At 45.5% G+C, this 21,469-nt stretch overlaps 1 protein-coding gene across 1 annotated transcript in view; it reads left to right on the forward strand.

The window, feature by feature from the left end:
• The window catches only part of LMF1 (lipase maturation factor 1), a 641,107-nt gene that overhangs the window by 533,129 nt on the left and 86,509 nt on the right, over nt 1–21,469 (forward strand). The window contains exon 7 of the mRNA XM_082261255.1: nt 16,804–16,987. Coding sequence (XP_082117381.1) covers nt 16,804–16,987 — 184 coding nt within the window. The remainder of the gene's footprint in view (nt 1–16,803; nt 16,988–21,469) is intronic.

The raw sequence follows: 21,469 nt of genomic DNA on the forward strand, positions 1-21,469 counted from the left end.
TCAAGCTGATTTGCGAAAAAATAATGAATGCTCATTTTGTTTTTTTTCTTGAAAATGTTGGTGTATTTATTATTTTTTTGCAAAAAATTGAGTTCTTGATTCCTTTTATTCACAAACAATACAATTGATAAAGTAATTTTCAGCCTGATGACCCAATAGTTGGCGCTTTTCTAGTACGATTGTTTTATGCCCTGTGTGGCCATTTGTCCCCCGATTGTGTTGGCATTGTTCAGACTCTGACTATTTGTTCAGATTTACCCATAACCCCATTCTCTTGGCAAGCCTGTCTCCACATAGCGTTACCTGCACACCACTTGTCACCTCCTCCCATTAATTGCAGCGGTTATAACTCCCCGCCTAATACAAGCAGCGGCAGGAAATGCTCGTTATGGGGTCTTAGTCTGGTAATGAAGCGGCACGTCTCCCATCAGGGGCGTCATTGTTTCCCCGGCCCGTGCATTCCAGCCACTTTATGGCTTCTGTTTGTTTTTATGGTGCAGTATATTGAATTTTTCCCCTCGCTGCTTCAGCTGGTGACATATCCCCCTGCAAGGGGCACGGGCCTGCTACATGTTGGGGCTAATTCATCAGTAAAGCTGGCAGGCTGCTCACCGTCCAGAGACATGAATCATAGTACGGGGAACGGTCGTTAACGAGTCAGGGTAATGCTTTACATTCATTAGAACCTCTTAGAATCACAGACGTGTTGGGTTTTAACAGCAAGTTAAAGGGCCAGTAAACTAAAATTATTATTTTTTAATACTGGTCATTGCACAGACTTAAAGTAAACCTGTGCTTTCCCCCATGTAGAACAGAGCCACAGGTTAACTTACTGATAATGAAGAGAGTTTTCTTCATGGAGGGAAGGTATTTTCCTATGCACAGCTAACTTCCTTCACAATTATTCCATTCCATAGAACAGTAAGTGTCATTTGTCTTTTAAATTATCCTCCTAAGAATAAAAGGGAACTGCAGTCAAATATACAATTGCAAATCATTTCTGTAAACTGCTATCTTACCAAGATATGTGTAATGCTGTTCAGTCGATCTTGTGAGTCTAGGCACCCTGCACTGCATCTCTATTAAAGTGGTAGTAAAGGCTAACTATAACTATTTTTAAAGCAGAGTTCTGAGCTATTTTGCAAATTTAGTGATTCCTGGAGTGCTCGCTATGCTGATTAACAATTGGGCATTTTCAATTTTTTTCGGGGGTCCCTTAACTTATTTTCAGGGCATTTTTGATTGTACTTCCTCCTTCTCCCCCCTCTTTGGTCACAGCCACCGACATCACTTCCGCCTTTGCATTGCATCTTGGGAGCTGTTTGTCATCACTCCCAGGAGGCTGGAATCAGAAAGAACTCCCAGAACACTCCCTGGAATCAGATGCCCACGTCTAAGATGGCCGCGCCCAGACAGCGTTTTTAAAAGTAAGATTTTGACTAAAATCCAATACTGTACACCTTGTAAGTATGAGAATAGCGGTTCTGTAAAGGGTGATGGATTAGTATTATAGGGGTATTTTTAGTTAAAAAAGGCATTTGAGGCTGGAACTCCGCTTTAAAAACATTCCTTCTGACCTTTCCTACATACCCTGTATAAAAAAGATCTGTGTACCTACCTACTTTTAGTACAGTCATGTGATACAGCAGCTGTGGCTCCCCAGTGTAAGGGAACCCTTGACAACAGTTATGAATTTCCATCACCCATAGACTTCCATGGCCCAGCCATTGTCAGTGTTCTCCCCTGCAGCAGCTGCTCACTGACACAGGAGAGTCGGAGGTACTGGATCACATGACCAGACCAGGTTAAAAAAAAGGTAAGTATAACAAATATTTATCTTACGTCCTCCGACAGTCGCCGCCCACTCATACAGTCTTCACCAATGGGTATTGACTTCCCCTCCACAGGAGTAGCTAGGAATAAGACTTGTTAAAAAAAAAGCATTTAACATAGACACACCCATGGGGGCTGTCCCACTGGTCAATACCGCCCTGAAATAAGCCATCTCAACTCAGTTTGTCTTCTGCCTAGCGTTAGGAGTAGATAGGCTTCCCTGTGCTGGGGCTACAGTCTCAGCCTTCTAATCTTTTTTTTTTTTATGATTTTTATTTGCAAGAATGTAATTTTTTTCTTTGCTTTACTAGCTGTTTATTTTGTCAGCTTTAGTTTAGTCGGATCTTCGGACGAAGATGGATTTTGCGGAGCTGGGAATCGGACTGGTCGCCCTGGTTCTCCAGGGCAGAGGGTCAGATGGATCCCCAGCCCGCCATCGAGCGTTCAGCCATGTGTTCGCCCTAGCATTACGAATGACCCATCCCTGTTCGCAGGGATGCAGCCTGTGAGGTGGCTACCTCACTGGACACATCTGCGGTTTATTCTCATGCTGCAGTGTCCTGCGTTTTGTCTGACGGCATTCCCTGCCATCTGAGGGCAACGGCTTTCCATTTAATGAGAGGCACCCCACGCCATCCAGTACAGGTAAGTACTCTCTGTGTGGGGCCTCTGTCTGGGGTGGCCATCCTGTGTGCTGTGGTGTCCCCTTATGTCTGTGCGTTTGTGGGGCTCCCTGATGCGATCCCTGCGGGGGTCTGTTTTAATTGCACTGCTGGCGCTGTGTGTGTTTGGAGGCCCCTCTCCTGTGTCACTTCGGTGTTTGGAGGTGCAGACTGTGTGTACGGCGGCCGCTGCGGGGTGAAAACCGCGCGGTCCGCCATTTTAGGTGTGGGCAGCGTGTCTGGCTTCACTATGGGCATTTTACACAGCTTCTATGTAGTGGTTTTGGCGCCCTCCGGCGCCATCTTGTGTGTGGCAACAGATCATTCTGTGCACATGTCGGCGGCCATCTTGCCGAAGCCTCCCGTTACTTCCTATGGGCAGCCATTTTCCCCTAGCCTACAGCATATAGTTCAGTCTCTGGCGACCTCACTTCCTTTTCCTCTGGAGCAGCGATCTGTGTGGTAACACTCTGTGGGGCTCTGCAGACTGTCCTTTCCATTTTCCTCTGTTTTATCCTTTCTGGCTCAGTTTTGTCCCTGCGGGGGGGTCTGTGTACACAGTCTATTTAGCGGTGGGCTGCGGGATCCGCAGCGCTCTTAAAGGGCCAGTACCTTGGAAAAATTGTTTTTCTGCAATGGACTCTCAGGACAGCAAATTCCCCCCAGCCTTGGTGGGGGACCCGAGTTCTGCTGAATCCCCCGCCCTGACTAATTTGGCCGCTGTGGTGGCAACTATAGTGTCCAACATGGAGCTGCTGATGGCTGAACGGGCTGCTAGGAAAAGGCCTAGGATCTCTTTCTCTTCTGATTCAGAAGGTGATGTGGTTTCTGTGGGTGGCGTGCCCTTTTCGGGGTCTTGCTCTTCTCAGGACCCGCTAGGGTCTGAGGGGGAGGCGGAGGTGGAGGGGGTAGATGATTCTCCCCCTGGGTCACCTGAAGAACGCGCAGCTATGGATGCGTTAATTTCTTCTGTTAAAGAAACACTACATTTGGAGGATGAGCCCAATCCTCCGGGCATTGTGTCCTCTTTTGGTACACATAGGACCCGCAAGTCAGCGCAGGTTTTTCCCTGCCCCGCTGAGTTTCATCACACGGTGAATGAACAATGGTGCAGTTTGAAACGCTCTTTCACGGTGCCAAAACGGTTTCAACTGCTTTACCCCTTTGCGTCTTCTACGGATTCGCGCTGGTGTGTGGCTCCCCAGGTGGATCACACTGTGGCCGTGTTAAACAAGGCTACCCTGGTTCCCACTGAAGATACCCCGGTGTTCCGGGATCCTACGGACAGGAGGTTGGAGTCTCTTGCCCGCCATGCTTACATGGTGGCAGGTTCCATGCTAAAACCTATTTTCGCCTCTGTCATGGTGGCTCAGGCGGTGGCGGATTGGACTAAGGTGCTTAGACGCACTCTCGTGACTGATTCTGCCCCCCCTGCTACGCTGGAGATGGTGGACCAAATTCATCAAAGGGTCATGTATTTGTGCGATGCGGCCTTGAATGAGGCTCCTTTGGCTGCGCGCCTGTCTAGTGTTGCGGTACTTAACCGTCGACTGATCTGGTTGAAGAGCTGGTCGGCTGACCAGACATCACGGAAAACGGTGGCTGATTTTCCTTATGCAGGGTCTCGCCTTTTTGGTGAGGCCTTAGATACTTTGGTTAAAGGAGTCACTGGGGGCAAGAGCACTTTGTTGCTCCAAAATCCGAAGAACAAGTCTTTTCGCGGTAAGCGGGGTCCCACCTTTAAACCCAATCAGGGGTCCTTTAGTGCCTTCAAGGCACAGAACAAGGGCAAACCTTTCAAGGGCCAAGGTGGCCAGAGAAAGCCCTGGGCGAGCAAGCAAAAGACCGGCCACGCCGGTGCAGCAGGTCCGTCCGCCTCTGCCTGAAGGGACGCCCTCACCCGTTTCAGGGGTGGGGGGACGTTTGCGCGGTTTCCTCCAACCTTGGCTGCTCCGAATTCCGGACAGGTGGGTTCAGGAAATCATTCGATCAGGGTACAACATCGAATTCCTTTTGCGGCCGGTGGACAGATTCTTTCCCTCGAATCTTCATTTGACCCCAAAGCGTTTACGAGACCTGCATCGAGCGGTGCAGGACCTCCTTGCCCAGGGGGTTATTGTCCCGGTGCCTCATCGGGACAGGTTTCGGGGGTTTTACTCGAATCTGTTCACTGTGCCCAGAGAGAAGGGCAAGGTACGTCCGATCCTGGACTTGATAGCTCTGAACCGCTTCGTGCGAGTTCGAAAGTTCCGTATGGAATCTCTCCGCTCGGTGGTGGCCTCCCTGAGTCCAGGGGAATTCCTGGCCTCTATCGACCTGAAGGATGCGTACCTGCACATCCCAATTTTCGAGGGTCATCAGAGGTACATCCGATCCGCCATAGCGGAGGACCACTATCAGTTCGTAGCGTTACCTTTCGGTCTCGCTTCGGCTCCAAGGGTCTTTACCAAAGTGCTGGTGCCTGTTCTGGGCCTGTTGCGGGCACAGGGCATTGCGGTCTTGGGATATCTGGACGATCTCCTGTTAAGATCGAGTGCCAGTCAGAGCCTGTTGCGCGATCTGTCGACTACGGTACAGACGCTCCAGGAGTTCGGTTGGACCATCAACGTTCAGAAGTCGACTTTGTCTCCTTCGGTTCGTCTTCCCTATTTGGGAATGGTTCTGGACTCTGCTCAAGTGAAGGTGTTTCTGCAGGAGGACAAGCTCCGGACCCTACAGAACGAGATCAGGTCCCTCAGGGACAACAAAGTCTTGTCACTCAGGATCTGTATGCGGTCCCTGGGGTTGATGGTGTCAGCCTTCGAGGCGATACTATTTGCTCAGTTTCACAGGCGTTCTCTCCAAGCGGAGATCCTGGCCAGGTGGGACAGACTGCATCAGTCCTTGGATCTGAGTGTCTCGTTGAGTCGCCAGACCAGAATGGATCTTCTGTGGTGGCTTCAGTCCCCGGCTGTGTCGGAAGGGAAATCCTTCCGACCGTTACTGTGGACAGTGATTACCACGGATGCCAGCCTGTCGGGCTGGGGTGGAGTCCTGGGCAACCTGTCTGCCCAAGGCACTTGGTCGGAGGAGGAATCCTCCCTTCCGATCAACATATTGGAATTGAGAGCGATCAAACTGTGTCTCTTCCAGTGGTCAGATCGACTTCTGGGCCATCCTGTACGGGTACAGACGGACAATGCTACCGCGGTGGCTTACATCAACCACCAAGCGGGCACCAGGAGTGGCCGGGCGGCCTGGGAGGTAACCGGCATTCTGTCTTGGGCCAAGACTTATGTTCCGGCGATTTCGGCAGTTCACATTCCGGGTGTGGAGAATTGGCAGGCCGATTATCTGAGCCGCCAGACCCTGGATCAGGGGGAATGGTCCCTACACCGGAGGTCTTCCAAATGCTGTGTGCGAAGTGGGAATCCCCGGATGTGGATCTGTTCGCGTCTCGGCTAAACAACAAGGTGGAAATGTTCGTGGCAAGAATGTGTGATCCTCTGGCGGACGCCCTGGATGCGCTGGTGGCCCCTTGGCATCAGTATCGTCTGATGTATGCCTTTCCTTTGATTCAGTTGTTATCCAGGTTCCTTCGCAGATTGGCTTTGGAACCAACGTTGGTGATTCTGGTGGCGCCGGACTGGCCATGCCGGTCCTGGTATGCGGACATCGTTCACCTAGGCGTCGAGTCTCCTTGGCGGCTCCTGCATGCGGGACGATCTTCTGTCTCAGGGACCGATCTTCCATCCTGCTTTACAGTCGCTGGCTTTAACGGCATGGCTGTTGAAAGCCAGGTCCTGAGAGACAGGGGTCTCTCCTCAGAGGTCATTCCTACTTTAATCAAGGCTAGGAAAGCCTCGTCTGGTAAGATTTATTACCGTACTTGGAAAGCTTATTTTGCCTGGTGTGAGTCCAGGGGCTTTTCTCCTCGTTCATACTCGGTGGCGAGAGTGTTGGCTTTTCCTCCAGTGGACCAGCGCCTTGAGCTGGCCATGATTAAGGGCCAGGTATCTGCACTGGCTGTTCTTTTTCAACACCCTGTGGCGTCTCATTCTTTAATTCGCACCTTCATTCAAGGTGTGCGCCACTTGGCCCCTCCCCGGAGGGCGCCTTTACCTCCATGGGACTTGAACTTGGTTCTGTCCGTGTTACAGCGTCCTCCCTTTGAAAACATCCGGGAAATAGCGTTGCCTCTGCTGTCTAAGAAGGTTGCCTTTCTAGTGGCGATCACTTCGGCTCGCAGGGTGTCGGAGTTGGCGGCGTTGTCTTGCCGCTCTCCTTACCTGGTGGTTCATAAGGATAAGGTGGTCTTGCGACCTAACCCGTCATTTCTCCCTATGGTGGTGTCTGATTTTCACCTTAATGAGGACATTGGTTTGCCTTCGCTCTGTGCGAAGCCTAAGCATCCTAAGGAGGTTGCATTGCATTCCTTGGATGTTGTCAGGGCGATCAGGGTTTACCTGTCGTCCACTGAATCCTTTCGAAAATCGGATTCTCTCTTTGTCCTTCCTGAGGGACCACGGAAGGGCATGGCTGCGTCTGCGGTGACCATTGCCAAATGGATCAGACAGACGATTGTACAGGCCTATGCTTTGAAGGAACGGGTTCCACCCTTCCCTGTTAAGGCGCACTCTACCAGATCGATGAGTACGTCCTGGGCCTACCAGCATCAGGCTTCGGTGGCCCAGGTGTGCAAGGCTGCGACTTGGCTATCGGTGCACACCTTTTCCAAATTCTATAAGATTGATGTTCTGGCATCAGCTGATGCCTCCTTTGGCCTCAAAGTTCTCTGTGTGGCAGTGCCATAGGGGACCCTGTTTTTTTTGTGGGTCCCTGACTGTTGGGGTTGTTTATCCCCTGGGTTTTTGCTTTCCTTGGTTGTTGCTCCTGTTGAGCCTTTTTCTGTTGCCCAGAAGGTTCTCTTACTGTTCGTGTAAGGTTCCTTTCTCTGATGTGGGTACTGCGTTTCCTTTTCTACTGTTGCGTCTCCTACCCCTCATGTCTAAACTGCTTTGGGACATCCCATTGGTGAAGACTGTATGAGTGGGCGGCGACTGTCGGAGGACGTAAGAGAAAACAGAATTTTTGTAAAATCTTACCGTAAAATTCCTTTCTCTGAGTCCTCCGACAGTCGCCGCCCCTCTTTTGGGGTTTTCTTGTACACTTACTGCTATGCTACCAAACTGAGTTGGGATGGCTTATTGCAGGGGGGTATTGACCAGTGGGACAGCCCCCATGGGTGTGTCTATGTTAAATGCTTTTGTTTTTAACAAGTCTTATGCCTAGCTACTCCTGTGGAGAGGAAGTCAATACCCATTGGTGAAGACTATATGAGTGGGCGGCGACTGTCGGAGGACTCGGAGAAAGGATTTTTACGGTAAGATTTTACAAAAATTCAGTTTTTTATTCAAGGTATACAGTAGATAGGTAAGGAGGAGGGAGGGGAAAAATGTGTTTAACTGCTTCTCGTCTGGCCTATTGTCAAATGACAACAATCAATGCTGTCAGTTTTTCAGGTGGACCCAATCGTACCCTCCAGTCTCGTTTGACACCCACGGACATCCGATCTGATCATATCCGCTAAAAACAGAAGGATGGAGATCTGTTCCCCATCCGTCTGGTAGATTGGATGAAAGTTGGGTGTGAATGGACAGGCGGTCTGTTTATATCCAACTGCCCTTAGAGGAGAGTGGTCTGTGTCTGTGTCCGCTCTGCATAAGCAAACCAGCCATCCACCTGCTCAGTGGGAATCGGCAGACAGATTTCCCACTTAGCAGGTGGACTTCTGCGGAGCCCGTCCCATGTGGAAGGGGCCTAAGGCTACGTTCACATGTTAGTGTAGCGGACTGCGGGCAAAATCACTGCGATTCTGCCCGCGGTCCGGAAATCATTGCAAACCGCGGGACGCCTGTGCGTTGCCATTGATTTGCAATGGCACCCAAAACGCTGTGAGATGTTGCCGCGATTTCCACCTGCCGAATCGCGGTAACATCGCGCAAACAAAATCGCGGGTCGCATGACGCCCAAAAAAGGTACTAGAGCTTCTTTGAGGCGTCATGCGACCCGCGATTTTGTTTGCGCGATGTTACGGTGATTCGGCAGTCATACACTGGAAGTGGTGTTTTATTGAACGTTGTGTATAGAGACTTCCACACTTTAAATTCATTGAACTTCTATCTGGAGAACATTACCTATGGACATTGGGGTATGTGATTTCTGACACAAAGTGTTTTTTTTTAACAAGTGGTATATATTTACTTTACTGTAGAGCTGCACAATTCTGGATAAAATGAGAATCACAATTTTTTTGCTTGGGAATAAAGATCACGATTAAAAAAACAAAAAAAAAACATTTATTTTATACTTACCTCCTCTGTGCATGTGTCCATTCAGACACTGAGCTGCTGGTCGGCCCTGCCTCCTCTCTCTCCTGATTGGCTCACTGACCTACATCGACAGCTGTGGGAGCCAATGGCGCCGTGGCTGTATCTCAGCCTATCAGGAGGGAAAGTCCCAGGATGGCCGAGGGACTCATGGACATTGCTGGACAGAGAGGGGGCTCAGGTAAGTATTAGGGGGTGCTGGGGAGGATGCTACACCCAGGAGGCTTTTTATCTTAATGTATAGAATGACCTCGTTCCTGACTTTACAATTCCTTTAAGTGGTTAAACTGAACTCATTACAGACCGAAGTTCATTCCTTTGATCTAAAAGAATGAAATGATACATTGTAAAACATTGTGTTTATAGTTATCTCCCAGCCTTAGCAATGTAGATACAGTAATCCCCCGCTACATCGCGGTTCAGTTTTTGCGGTCCCGGTAATGTTATTTTACTATATAAATCATTAAAAATGAAATATTTTTGTGTTTTCCATAGCTCTTGCTATGTCTCTTAGTATCTTTTATGTGTTTAAATGAGTTTCTATTGTTTTAAAAGTGTGTTTAAAGACCTTAAAATGCTTCTACACGTACAGTGACAGTAAAAAAACATGCCTACAATGCATTTTAATAGGGTTTTTCTATTTCGCGGAATTTCACTTTTCGCGGGTGGGTCCGGAACGTAACCCCCGCAATGGAGGGGGGTTTACTGTAAACATTTGCGAGGCTCTTTTTTTGGGACAGCTGTGAGTGAGCAGAGAACAGCTCTGCTCTGTATGAATCCAGAAAATGCTGTTTTAAGATCGTGAGGGAGGGGTGAATCTTTTTTTAACGATTAATTCTGCAACTCTACTTTTATTTGTTTATCACGTTTTTGATATAATTTAGTAGGGATTATACCTGAAGGAAGTCTGGGCTAATATATATACAGTGTATGTTTTGAATTGGTGATAGAACAAGGGTGGTAGCTGCTCTGTATGATTTTTTTTTGATTTGTGGATTGGCTAGCACGGGGATATTATATTATATTATAAAGATATGTTTTATTTATGTATTGCGTTATTATTATCATTATTTACTGCATTTTCCACAATGGTTTGGCAAGTGAAGACAGGCAGAGACCACAGTGGAAACTTAAATTAGAACACCAGCCCAAAAAAAAAAATTAAGATTGAACAGCCCCATTAAAATGTCAAATAACAAAACCAGCATTTGTTACACCATTTACCCTCAAGCAAGTGATTCGTTCTTAAGTACTTTTTTCCTGCCACTAGATGTCCTCAGTCTGATGACCAGCGTCATCCAACCCACTTCTTCTGAGCCCAGGTCATCCTGGACCAGCCTGTGGCTGGACAGGGAAAGAGAAGTAGCACAGTATCAGCTCATCTCTCTGTCACTCTTCTCTCTCCTCCCATCAGCATGCTCTTTGTCATCACATAAGCTGATTGGCTCCTTGTACTGCTTCTTCCTCTCACATCCAGCCTTTTAATACAAGAGGCTGATACCAGGTCAAAAACGGGTACTTGTACTGCTTACATTTAAAAATTACATTTAGTGATGTAATAATGAATTCAAAGCAGCCATTGTGTATTTTTATGCCTGCCTGAAGTTCAGCCTTTAAAATAAATAAAGCAGTAAGAATGTGACCCTGTACCAAAGAGCTAACAATCCAGAGGGAAAGAGTAGATACACGGGTAAGAAAATTGTCAGCTAATTGGTTAGTACAGGTGATATGGGTCACATTGCAAGTGTGAAAGATGATTCTGTGCTCAGGAGTTATTGCTGTCTGTTGGTTATCTTAGATAGCTTCATGAGGCACCATATTGTATTGGTATATAAGCCGTAGTGTTACAGTGCTAAAGCCGTGTGTTGTTTGTAAAGGGTTAAAGAGTGAGGTGCGAATATAGGATAACTAACCACCCACCGGTAGGGTAGGATCCTGCCGAGCTCTACAATCCATGCAGTAACTGAGCCCTAGTTTGCTGGCTGCGGAGAGGCCTGGAGCAGGCCCTTCATGGCTGACATTCCAAATTACACTGCCCAGCCCAGCACAAACATCGTGTCAGATTAATGGCTGTGACTTTGACATATTCCAGCCAGGAAACCCCTCCATAAAAACAAAGCCCCACAAGTGCCCCTGGCATCCTGCAAGAGAATTTGTCTGTTTTGGCCCCAAATAATGGAATAAGATTAATCTTCAGCAATCTGACATGAGCAAGAAATTACTTTTTTTTTTTTTTACTTTTATTACCCATTTTAGCAGTCAGGTCGTTTTTGTGCAGTAACTCTTTCAGTCCCACCTAAATTTTTATGAAGATTAGTAGGAGGACTCAATAGTATTGGCTTAAATATAGCTTAAAGTGAACCTGTGCTTTGCCCATGTCAAGCAACAAGTTCAATAAAGTGTTAACTTTCCTCCCCCCATATGTACACTTATCCTTTCTGTTCCATTCTGCCAACTGAAGCTAGGCTGAAATACTGGTACTTCTAGACAGGGGGAGCATGTGACTCGCTTTTCCTCCAATGAAATGAAGGTTGCCTGAGTGTCCATTCGCCAGCCACCAGCCGTGTCACTTGTGCAAGCCCTGACCAAATCAGCTTGGAGCCTAAGCCACACATCTTCTCGTGTGTGTGTTGGGGGGGGGGGGGGGGTTCCATCGCCCCCCATTACTTGATTCCTATGCTTGAATGGATTCCCAGCACAATTTTGTCATTTTTCTAATTTTCTCTATCCATTTTGTGAGACCACTTGTGTATATTATATTCTCATATATATATATATATGTATTTGAATATATGTTATAGTTTCAGAGATATCAGTATTATCCTGTTGTCCAGTATCCCCCTGAAGAAGACTTGAATAAGTTGAAACGCGTTGGGCGCGGGGCTTTGGGCAAAAACCAATGGAACTGTACTCTGCTGTGCACTAACATTGTCAGGCCCATGCTGTGATGTTCTACATGGGTTTGATTGCTTATGTGGTTGTTTCTTCAAATATAAACTTTATTGAAATGAGAAGCGGTAACCACAAAATAACTTACAACAATTCAGACAGGGCAATACAAAATGTCTTCAAGACTCGTAAACAATCAAACAAAAGGTAATGGCAATGCCACACTAGGTATGCACAGTCATCGCCTCGCGCCATTTTGGAATTTCTTAGAAAGAAGGAAGATAAAATAATGGGCAATGGAATGCCGTCGTCCTCTTAGGTTAGGGAAGAGAAGGGACGAAGAGAGAAGAGGGAGAAGAGAGAGAGGGGGGAGGAGAGATAGAGAGGAAACAAACAAGAAAAGAAATGGGGGGGGAGCAGGAGCAGTGGAGGAGCAGACGGCTGTCACATCCAGTAGAGCCTGTGGGGGGGGGGGCTTATGCCCCAAGTATAGCCACTCCCTCTGCTGAAAGGACAAAAAGATTCCACAAATCCCAGGTTTTGAAGTATTGTTCCCGACCGTTTGTCATTTGAGTCCCACTTTGTGGGGGATGTTTTAACTCATGTTAATAATTTTATAACTTTTTATTTAACATTGTTCCTATTGATTAAATGATTTCTTGTATTACTCAAAGTCCCACCTCCTCCGCTTCTGGCCTATTTGGCAATTTTTGTCGATCTATCAGGGACGGATGCCTCCTCTTCATTATTGATATGGCAAACAGTTAGTTGGTTGCGAATATTGGCCATACACTAGTAGAGTTTAGTTTAAATTTTTTTTAGTTTTAGGGATGTTCATTTGATTTTCTAATTGTTAGTGGTGTCACATCAACCTTTGTATTTTGACAGTGATGAGAAAATTTAAAGGGGCAGGATGGAAAGTTGTTCTCGAACAAACGTAATTCTAACACTGTGTGTGTCATTTGGGAAATTACATTAATTCCAAAATTGAATGCTAAAACCAGATTACATTCTTGAACGACATTTGTCCAGTCATCGAATTTACAAAGAATAATTGTATGTATGGTAAGGTGATCAGATTTTAAAAGGGAAATCTGGGGACACCCTACTGACTATGACCATTTTTATTGGAAGTTGGATGGGGCAGAGCAGGTGTTGGGGGTGATAGCGAAACACAAAGCAAATTACACTAAAAGTTGGGTGTGGCCAAATTGAGCTAACGGTGGGGTATGGTTTACTGGTACCTAAGCCTACCTTGTTCTGGGTCGATAGTGCATAACACACAAATTATAGAGTCCAAAAGTAAGTAAAGCACCGCCCAAAAAAAAATTCCTCCCAATACAATTCTCTACCTCCCATGGCAAAACCTCCGTCAGCACAAATTCTTCCCTCGCTGAATTGTTCTCACTGGACCTTGGGGTGGCATTGCTGATGAGTCCCCACAGTCCACCATCTGCTGGTTGAGTTCCCTCCCCTCATCTCCAGTGCTAGCATCTGTACAGCTGCAGAAGGCAACATATACATCAGGGGTGTCAAGCTCAATTTTATTGCAGGCCGCATCAGCATTATCGTTGCTCTCAAAGGGCCAATAATATTTGTAAGATTAGATGTCTAAAGCACCCCATCCCCCCTTACATCAGATATCAATAGCCCCACCATCAGAATTCAAAAGTCCCCCACCCTCCCTTACCTTGTGCTGCTGCGGGGAAGAAGCTGGGATGCAGACAGTGCACGGTCTGGAGTTTATCTGGAGAGGTCTGGAGTTAGCTGCCAGAAAATGCTGTGGGGGGGGGGGGGGGGTTCTGGGGCAGCACAGAGAAGCACAGGATCTTTAGCAGGAATACTGCCCTCCTCTCTGCTAAGACAGGGAGAAGCGCAGGATCTGGCAAAGGAGTTCTATCCTCCTCTCTGTCTCTGCTACCGACTGCTGGGACAAGGTGGGGACAGAAACAAGGGGGTTGCCGCAGTAGCAGTGTGAGGGCCACATGAAATGGCCTGGAGGGTCGGATTTGGCCCGAGGGCCTTGATTTTTACATCTGTGATATACACTTTCAGGACAGAGAGGAGTCTATGGCATCAAATGGAGCATGTCACCTATCCTGAACCCCCCTGCCTTTCTCTGCACAAGCAATCACCAGCACATTCATGGCATTTAACTGGCAATCTGGTTGTTATTTCTCCCTGCAAAGCAAGAAGAAAAAACAGCCAGAAAATAAAAGTAGCACACATTACACATTTTGAGGCACACACTTAACCCCTTTATTGCTTATAGATAATAACCCCTTTCCTACCAGTGTCATTAGTACAATATGAGTGTGGAGCATTATCACTGATCATTGTATTAGTGTCACTAGCAACAACAGTGTCAGTTAGTGACCCTCCCAGATAGTGTCTGTTAGCGCCAGATGGCTCACCACCCTATCACAGTCCCAATATGAGTCGCTGATCACTGCCATTGCCAGTATCGTGTCATAGCTGCGTAAATTTCAATATATATATATATATATATATACCATAGTTTGTAGATTCCATAACTTTTGCACAAGCCCACAATATACGCTTATTTGGATTTTTTTTTTCTTTTATACCAAAGGCATAATACATTTTAGCCTAAATTTATGAAGAAATTAAATTTTTTTTGATCAGAAATGTTTTATAACAGAAAGTAACATTTGTTTTTTGTTTTTTTATTTATATAATAAAAAAAGCAGTGGTGATCAAATACCACCAAAAGAAAGCTCTACTTTTGTGAAAAAAAAATTACAAATTTCATTTGGATACAGTGTTACATAACTGCTCAATTGCCAGTTAAAGTAGCGCAGTGCTGAATAGCAACAAAATGCATGGTGTCGGAAAACCTTCCATGGGTCAAGTGCTAGTAAAGTCCCTATCCTAACTTGTACCTACAGGTAAGCTTACAATCAGGCTCCTCTGTAGTTACAGTGAATTCAAACGCTGTGTCCGGCTCCCGCATGGATGCACAGGACTAACGTCATCGCGGCCCCGGCTATTTTAATGGCCAGAACCCATGAACCAGTTATGAAGATTGGGTGAAGATGGAAGCTCCGGGGGAGCCGTGACAGCACTGAACTGGAGGGTTGCATTTTCAGGTAAGTCTTTCATACTGTGCTAGCATACCATGCATACTAGCACAATATTGGATAAACTTGCCCAATTTTTTTTTGCCAAATTACTGCCATTTTAAAACTTTACTAAATGCTGAGATAAAAAATCACCCTTCAATGCAGTAATGTATTCAATAAACAAATCATTAAATTAATTTTTCCATACAAGGAGACTGGTGATGTTCTTTTATTGTCCTGTCAGCAGGGTGGAGGTGCGTCAGTGACTAAGCTGTGTTGCTTAACTGGAGTGCAGAAAAGGGAGCTCAACTTGTCATGCTTTTTGGCAGGGGTACCAAGATCACAAGACTAGTTAAATAGCATTACAAATATTGCGGTAGGTAAGAAAGCTCACATATATGTATTCCAAATGTGTGTTAAAGCAGATCCAAACCCACTTACCAAATGCTCATATAAGCTTTAATATATCATTATACTTTCAGAAGTTTTCAGTGCCGGTTCACACTTATGCGCTTGCGCTTGCAATGCGAATTTGCAGTGCGAGTTTACCTTATGTTTTTCAATAGTACCAGCGCGATTGTAATGAAAATTTGATTGCGTTGATTATGTTAATTAAGCTCAGGAGGGGTGGAGCTGAGGGGAAAATCAAACAAAAAATAAGAATTCGCACATAAGAATTCGCACATATCTGAACTGATAATGCAAGTCCAGACCGATTTACATTGATGTCTATGGAGACTAAATTCGCAACGCAACGCTGTAAACTCGCACAAGACCCTTTTTATCATCGCATCACATTCGCATCTGGATCGTAACGCATAGATGTGAACGACCGTCACAAATTCAATGTATTTTGTAAATGCATGCGATTGGAGACTATTTAGAACGCATCGCATTCGCAGTACAAGCGCATAAGTGTGAACCGGCACTGAGTCTTAAATCTGCAGCATCCATTAAAATAACGCCTGGTTATTTTGCCACATAGTTTATTTTTCAGGCACTTCCCGTGACACCTGGGGTGACAACCGTCTTTTAAATGTGATACTGCAATGTGACTCCATCACATGGTCCCTAGTGGAGGTGACAAAAGGGTTTGCTAACACATTGCTTTGGTGTGGTCCACCATTGGTGCTCTCAGGAAGCAACTCCTGAGCAACGATGTGCAGTCAGTGCTGGAGCAAATGTATACAGACAGGAAGTGCCTGAAAGAAGCTGAAGGAGATCTGCAGCATGGATAAACAAAAAGGATAAAAAGACATGAAAACAAAATTTAATGGGAAAAAATGTGGCAACTGTTAGTGATACAGTTCTATAACAAACTAAATGTCATCCCATTACGGTAAGGCATTATTAAACACAAGATCTATATAATCAAAAGTAGTTCCATTACTCACATGATTGCTTAGATGCTGTTTTCGTTCATCCTCAGTCCCCTTGTGTCTTTAAAAAAGAACTAGAAGATCTGCCCAAGAATGTTTCTGCCTATACGGTGGCTACATTGTCTTACAGGGTCTTTCTGGCTACCCAACAGAGCAACCTTTAAGTTTGCAGTCTCTTGAATGCCAACACACACAGGTGGCATAGACAGGCTTCTGTGTAAAGAGAGTCTATATGGGCATACATGTAAAAGATCCACACAAGGGATCATGGGACATGTAGTCCGAACATGACTGTCTGGTGTTCACAGCGCTCGCTCTTCAACCGGAAGTTCGGAGAAGCGGCTTGGAAAGGCATGCAGTCAATATGTATAGAAGTAAAGATAATATATGGGAGCACAGTACAGAAAAAATGTACTAGTTCAGCTAATAAAGTGGCTCCTTAAAAAAATATAAAAAAAATGAGGGTTTAATACTACTTGACTCTGTTTACCTGGAAATCAGCCGTCGTACAACTTTTGGATTTGTTTCCATTTTCCCAAGAGTGTAACACCTCACCCCCTCCATAAATCTTTATTTTTATGTCTTTTAGGTTCTTCTTATCCTCAGCGGTAACCTCAGCTTCCTAAATTGGCTCACCATTGTGCCCTGTCTTGCCTGTTTTGATGATGCCAGCTTCAGCTTCCTGTTCAGCTCCAAGGATGGGTCAGTCAAACACCAAGTGGCCAAGATCCAAGGAAAAGGCGCCAGCGGAGGCAGACTTCCGAAAAGTTATGGTAAGCCCATGGGTGGATTAAATTGCAAGTTTAAATTTATTCTTTGTTTTTGTAAAAGAAGAAGAATTCCACTTATTAATGAAAAGTCAATGTTAAGTGGAATTCGGTGTGTTTAGTGAAGGATCGTTAATTTCCATTACCTTGACAACTTCTGCTAAAGGATCAGCTGATGATGAAGTCCTTGTACTAACTAAATCATTCTCACTGGTCATTTTGGGTTTACATAAAAATGCTGCGTTTCAAAAACTGAACCTCATAATTTCTGCCTGGGAATGATTATAGTTGTCTGGGCCGGCTTGTGATTTCTATGCTATTTATCAATTTATGTTTAGCAGAATGACAGCAAAGGGCAGGTGGGTACCATGTTGTGCCTAAACTAATGTAGGATTCCTCTTTAAGAAAAACAGATGAACAGGCATCCAACCAATTACATAATTTTCTGTATTGGTTAAAATAAGTACTTTTAACATTACAGAGTCATATTTGCTACCTTGTCATGAATATCCCAGAATGGCTGCTTACTACCGTATTCAGACTTTGACATCATCGTGGCATAAGGCCTACAAAATGGATACATCCTCTTCAGTCTGTAACAAAACATAGGCATTAGACCCATAAATTGTCTGTTTGGTTAGTCTATTGGCGCTTTTCCACTGCATGGAACCGTACCGGTTCGGCACCCTTTTGTGCTTTTCCACTGCGGTACCGCATGGTATAGGGTCGGAACGGTTCGGTACGGTACGGTATAGGTTTGCTTTTCCACTGCATGGAACCGAACGGTACGGTACGGTACGGCCCTGAAAAAACAGTACCTACTCGATTGTGGTTCCAACAGGTACCAAACTGGTACCATATCCCACAATCCTTTGCATGCAGTCACTACTAGCCACTGATTGGTCAGAGAATCCCACCCACCCCGTTGTTATCCCACCCACTTAACTTTAGTACTGCTTTAGTGGAAAAGCAAACCTATACCGTACCGTACCGAACCGTTCCGACCCTATACCATGCGGTACCAGCAGTGGAAAAGCAAACCAGGCCAAGCAGGGCCGAGTAGAGCCGAGCCGGTACTAGCCGGTACTTGCAGTGGAAAAGTGCCATATGAGATCACTAAAGAATGTGTCCTCCAACGTGGTTAGTTGCTCCGTAGACTGTGAAATCAGTAAAGAATGAGTTCTTCAAAATGGTCGATTGCTGTACAAACTATGACATCCCTCAATAATGGCTGATTCTTCTTCAATCTGTGACAGCACTGAAGGATGACTCCTCCAAAATGATGATTCTTCTTCTGTCTGTGACACCATTACACCACAGTATAATGGTGTCACAGACAGAAGAAACAGTTGACCACATTGTCGGACTGTATCCTCCAAGGTAGTTGATTGCTCTGTAAACTTTAAAATTAATTAAGAGTAGATCCTCCAAAATGGTCGATTGCTGTACACTATGACATCCCTCAATAATGGCTGATTCTTCTTCAATCTGTGACAACACTGAATGAGGACTCCTCCAAAATGGATGAATGTTCTTCTGTCTGTGACACCATTACCTACCTTCTAACTCTTGAAATTGATAGAGACACCTTTTAGCATATAATATGCAAGCAAAAGACACATTCCCAGTTATGCAACCATTAAAAATTATTTGCAAAAAATGACCCACAAGGTGCTTTTTTGCAAAATGGAGGAATGCAAAAGCCCACGGGTGCTTTTTTTTCACCACTATGTTTCCATTTTACTGGCTAGTTAAAATAACAAATGCCACAATTTAGAGGTAGAATGAAAAGCTTACTGTGGCATAACACTTTTGGTAGTTAAAATATGCGTTTTTATTGAGGTTTATACATGAGAAAAAAAAGAAGAGACAGCTGTATAGGAAAAGGGACAGAGGGATTTGATTCCATAAGGGACAGTCCCTCCAAGCGAAGGAAAGTTAGGCGCTATGCTATTAATGCAGAAGTACTTTACTATTGCAACATATCTCCTCTTTTTCTTGTGACATCAAGAACATATTTACCACAGAACAGCTGTCCGGTCCTCAGCCTTTGACATCACTCAAAGGGTCTTCAGCAGGGAGCGACTGAGATTCGATCCATGTATGGGCAGACTGATTGTACCTAAGTTGATCAATCGATTGACTTGGGTACATCCAGCATGTCGGATTTCTAGCATGTGTTTATTGCCAGCAGCTATAATCGCTAGCAATAAACACTGTGTTCTCCCAGCATGGAGAGCTCCCCACCGAGAGAACACAATAACTCCACGAGAGGGATTCCCCCATCAAAACTGACTGTGTCGATGGGGGAAACAATCGCATCATGTATGGCCTGCCTAATACATGAAGCTGGCACAATGACTACTTTGTCTTTAACACATTACTTCTGAGGCATTGGATCCACCGGATCAGTAATGGCGAACCTTGGCACCCCAGATCTTTTGTAACTACATTTCCAATGATGCTCATGCACTCTGCAGTGTAGTTGAGCATCATGGGAAATGTAGTTCCAATACATCTGGGGTGCCAAGGTTTGCTATCACTGCCCTAGTTGATGGCCTTTCCAGTCTATGACATCACCAAGGATTTCTGCCTACAGTTTGGTAGCCTTCTCTTCAACCAGTGAAATAACTGCTATAAAAAGGTTCCAGAATTACATTACTGAGTATTGAGGATCTCAGAATTAATACTTGGTCAGTCAGCAGATTATGGACCCTGTTTTTAAATATGGTAATCGTATTGTGTGAGCATTGCCCCTTTTCAGTCATTGGTTGGATACTTTCCCTTCAGTTCTTGTTTTTTTAAACCTCTGCTACTTGTCATATCATATAATCTCTGCATTTATTCCAGCGTTTGCTGACACCATTCTCCCCATTTCATAAAGATGCCACAAAGCTTCCCTGAACTTCTGGTCTTCACAGGAAAGAGTTAACAGTGGACAGTACAGTCTTGAGCTTGAAGAAGATAGTGTGGAGAAGAGGGAGGAGTAGGGGAGTGCCTTGCCATCTTAGAATGTGTGTTTCTTTTGATGCACATGGTGTATGGGGGTACAACTCTAGTCCCTGCATGCAAAGGTGGCTCCATGGGATGCTGCAAATAAAAAGAGCCACCCTGAAACAGGAAACCTGGGGCAGTGGTCATGGGGGTTTTGGACAGGTAGGGCTCTTTCACACGGTCCGCCTCCGTAGGCGATCCCCGCTGAGCCAGCGGATGACAGCTCCGTCTCCGCTTGCAGTGCGGAGAGGGAGGTGTCACAGCCCCCGCTGCTCTCTATGGGGAATCGGATAAGAGCGGACCGCCTGTCCCCTCTCATCCGATCCGATCCCCAGGACGGATGGAAAATAGGGTTTCCATCCGTCCGGATTTCACGGACAGGATCGGATGTGGATGGCAGCGGGTGTCAGCGGACATGTCACCGCTGACATCCGCTGCTCCATAGGGCTGAATGGGGCATCCGAACAGATCCGCCTAAAAAACTGACAGGCGGATCTGATCGGACCGCCCGTGTGAAAGAGCCCTTAGTGGAGCAGTTTATACTTTATTGCAGAGAATGCATTAAGGTAAAAAAACTTTTTGACTTTAGAACCATTTCAATATCACTATAACTTTCAATGGTCACTAAACCAATTATGTAAGCTATGATTGGAGCTAGCAGTTGTGCAAGGTGTCGCTGACCCAATGATGTGACTTACGATTGGTGTTAGATGTTGTACAAGGCTTCACATAAGCAGGGAATTGTATGAATCTCGTGTTTACTTCTCACATGAGATAAATTATTGTATACACATGAACAGCATTGGAAATATGTCAAATAAATTGTTCATACTACAGCATTTCCTTGTTTATTTTCTGTTTCTAATGAGGCCTTGTAAGAAGTCATTTGGCTCACAATATATATACAGAATAACAGCAATAATGTTTCTTCTATACAGTCTCTATAGCTCTGGAGCCTCTTGTCTGGCAAAGAAGGAGGGTATGGGGTCTAATGTTTAAAGGGCAAATCTTTCTAAAGGTGATAATTTACTTTTGGTTGATAGGCGGTTTCACACACACACACACACACGTTTGTTACATCCATGGGTTTTCTTGTTGAGCTATCTGTGAGTTGTCAGCTCCACCTACTTGCTGTAGCAAGCTGATCATACTGCTAAGGCCTCATTCACATGGCTATGCATACATAGCCATGTGAATGACTATGTGATGCACAGGTATTCCATGCATTCCATGCAGGCAGTCCCATTCATGTATATTGAGACGGCTCCCAATTTGAAAGCCATGCAGGTTTGGGTGTGTGTGTCCCCAAGCTCACTGTCTGCATTGAGGGACATGCACCTGTATAGAAGTTAAATTGGGACCAGCCGCCGTGTTCATGCAGCTGCTGTGTCCCAACAGACTTGAATGGGGCTGCCTGCACTTTGATGTACATATTACCTGTGTATTGCGTGTGAGAAAATCTGAGGAAAAAATCCGTACAATGCACGATCGTTC

This window comes from Pelophylax lessonae (assembly GCF_965119305.1).
Source record: "Pelophylax lessonae genome assembly, chromosome: 6".
Classification (NCBI taxonomy): Eukaryota; Metazoa; Chordata; class Amphibia; order Anura; family Ranidae; genus Pelophylax; species Pelophylax lessonae.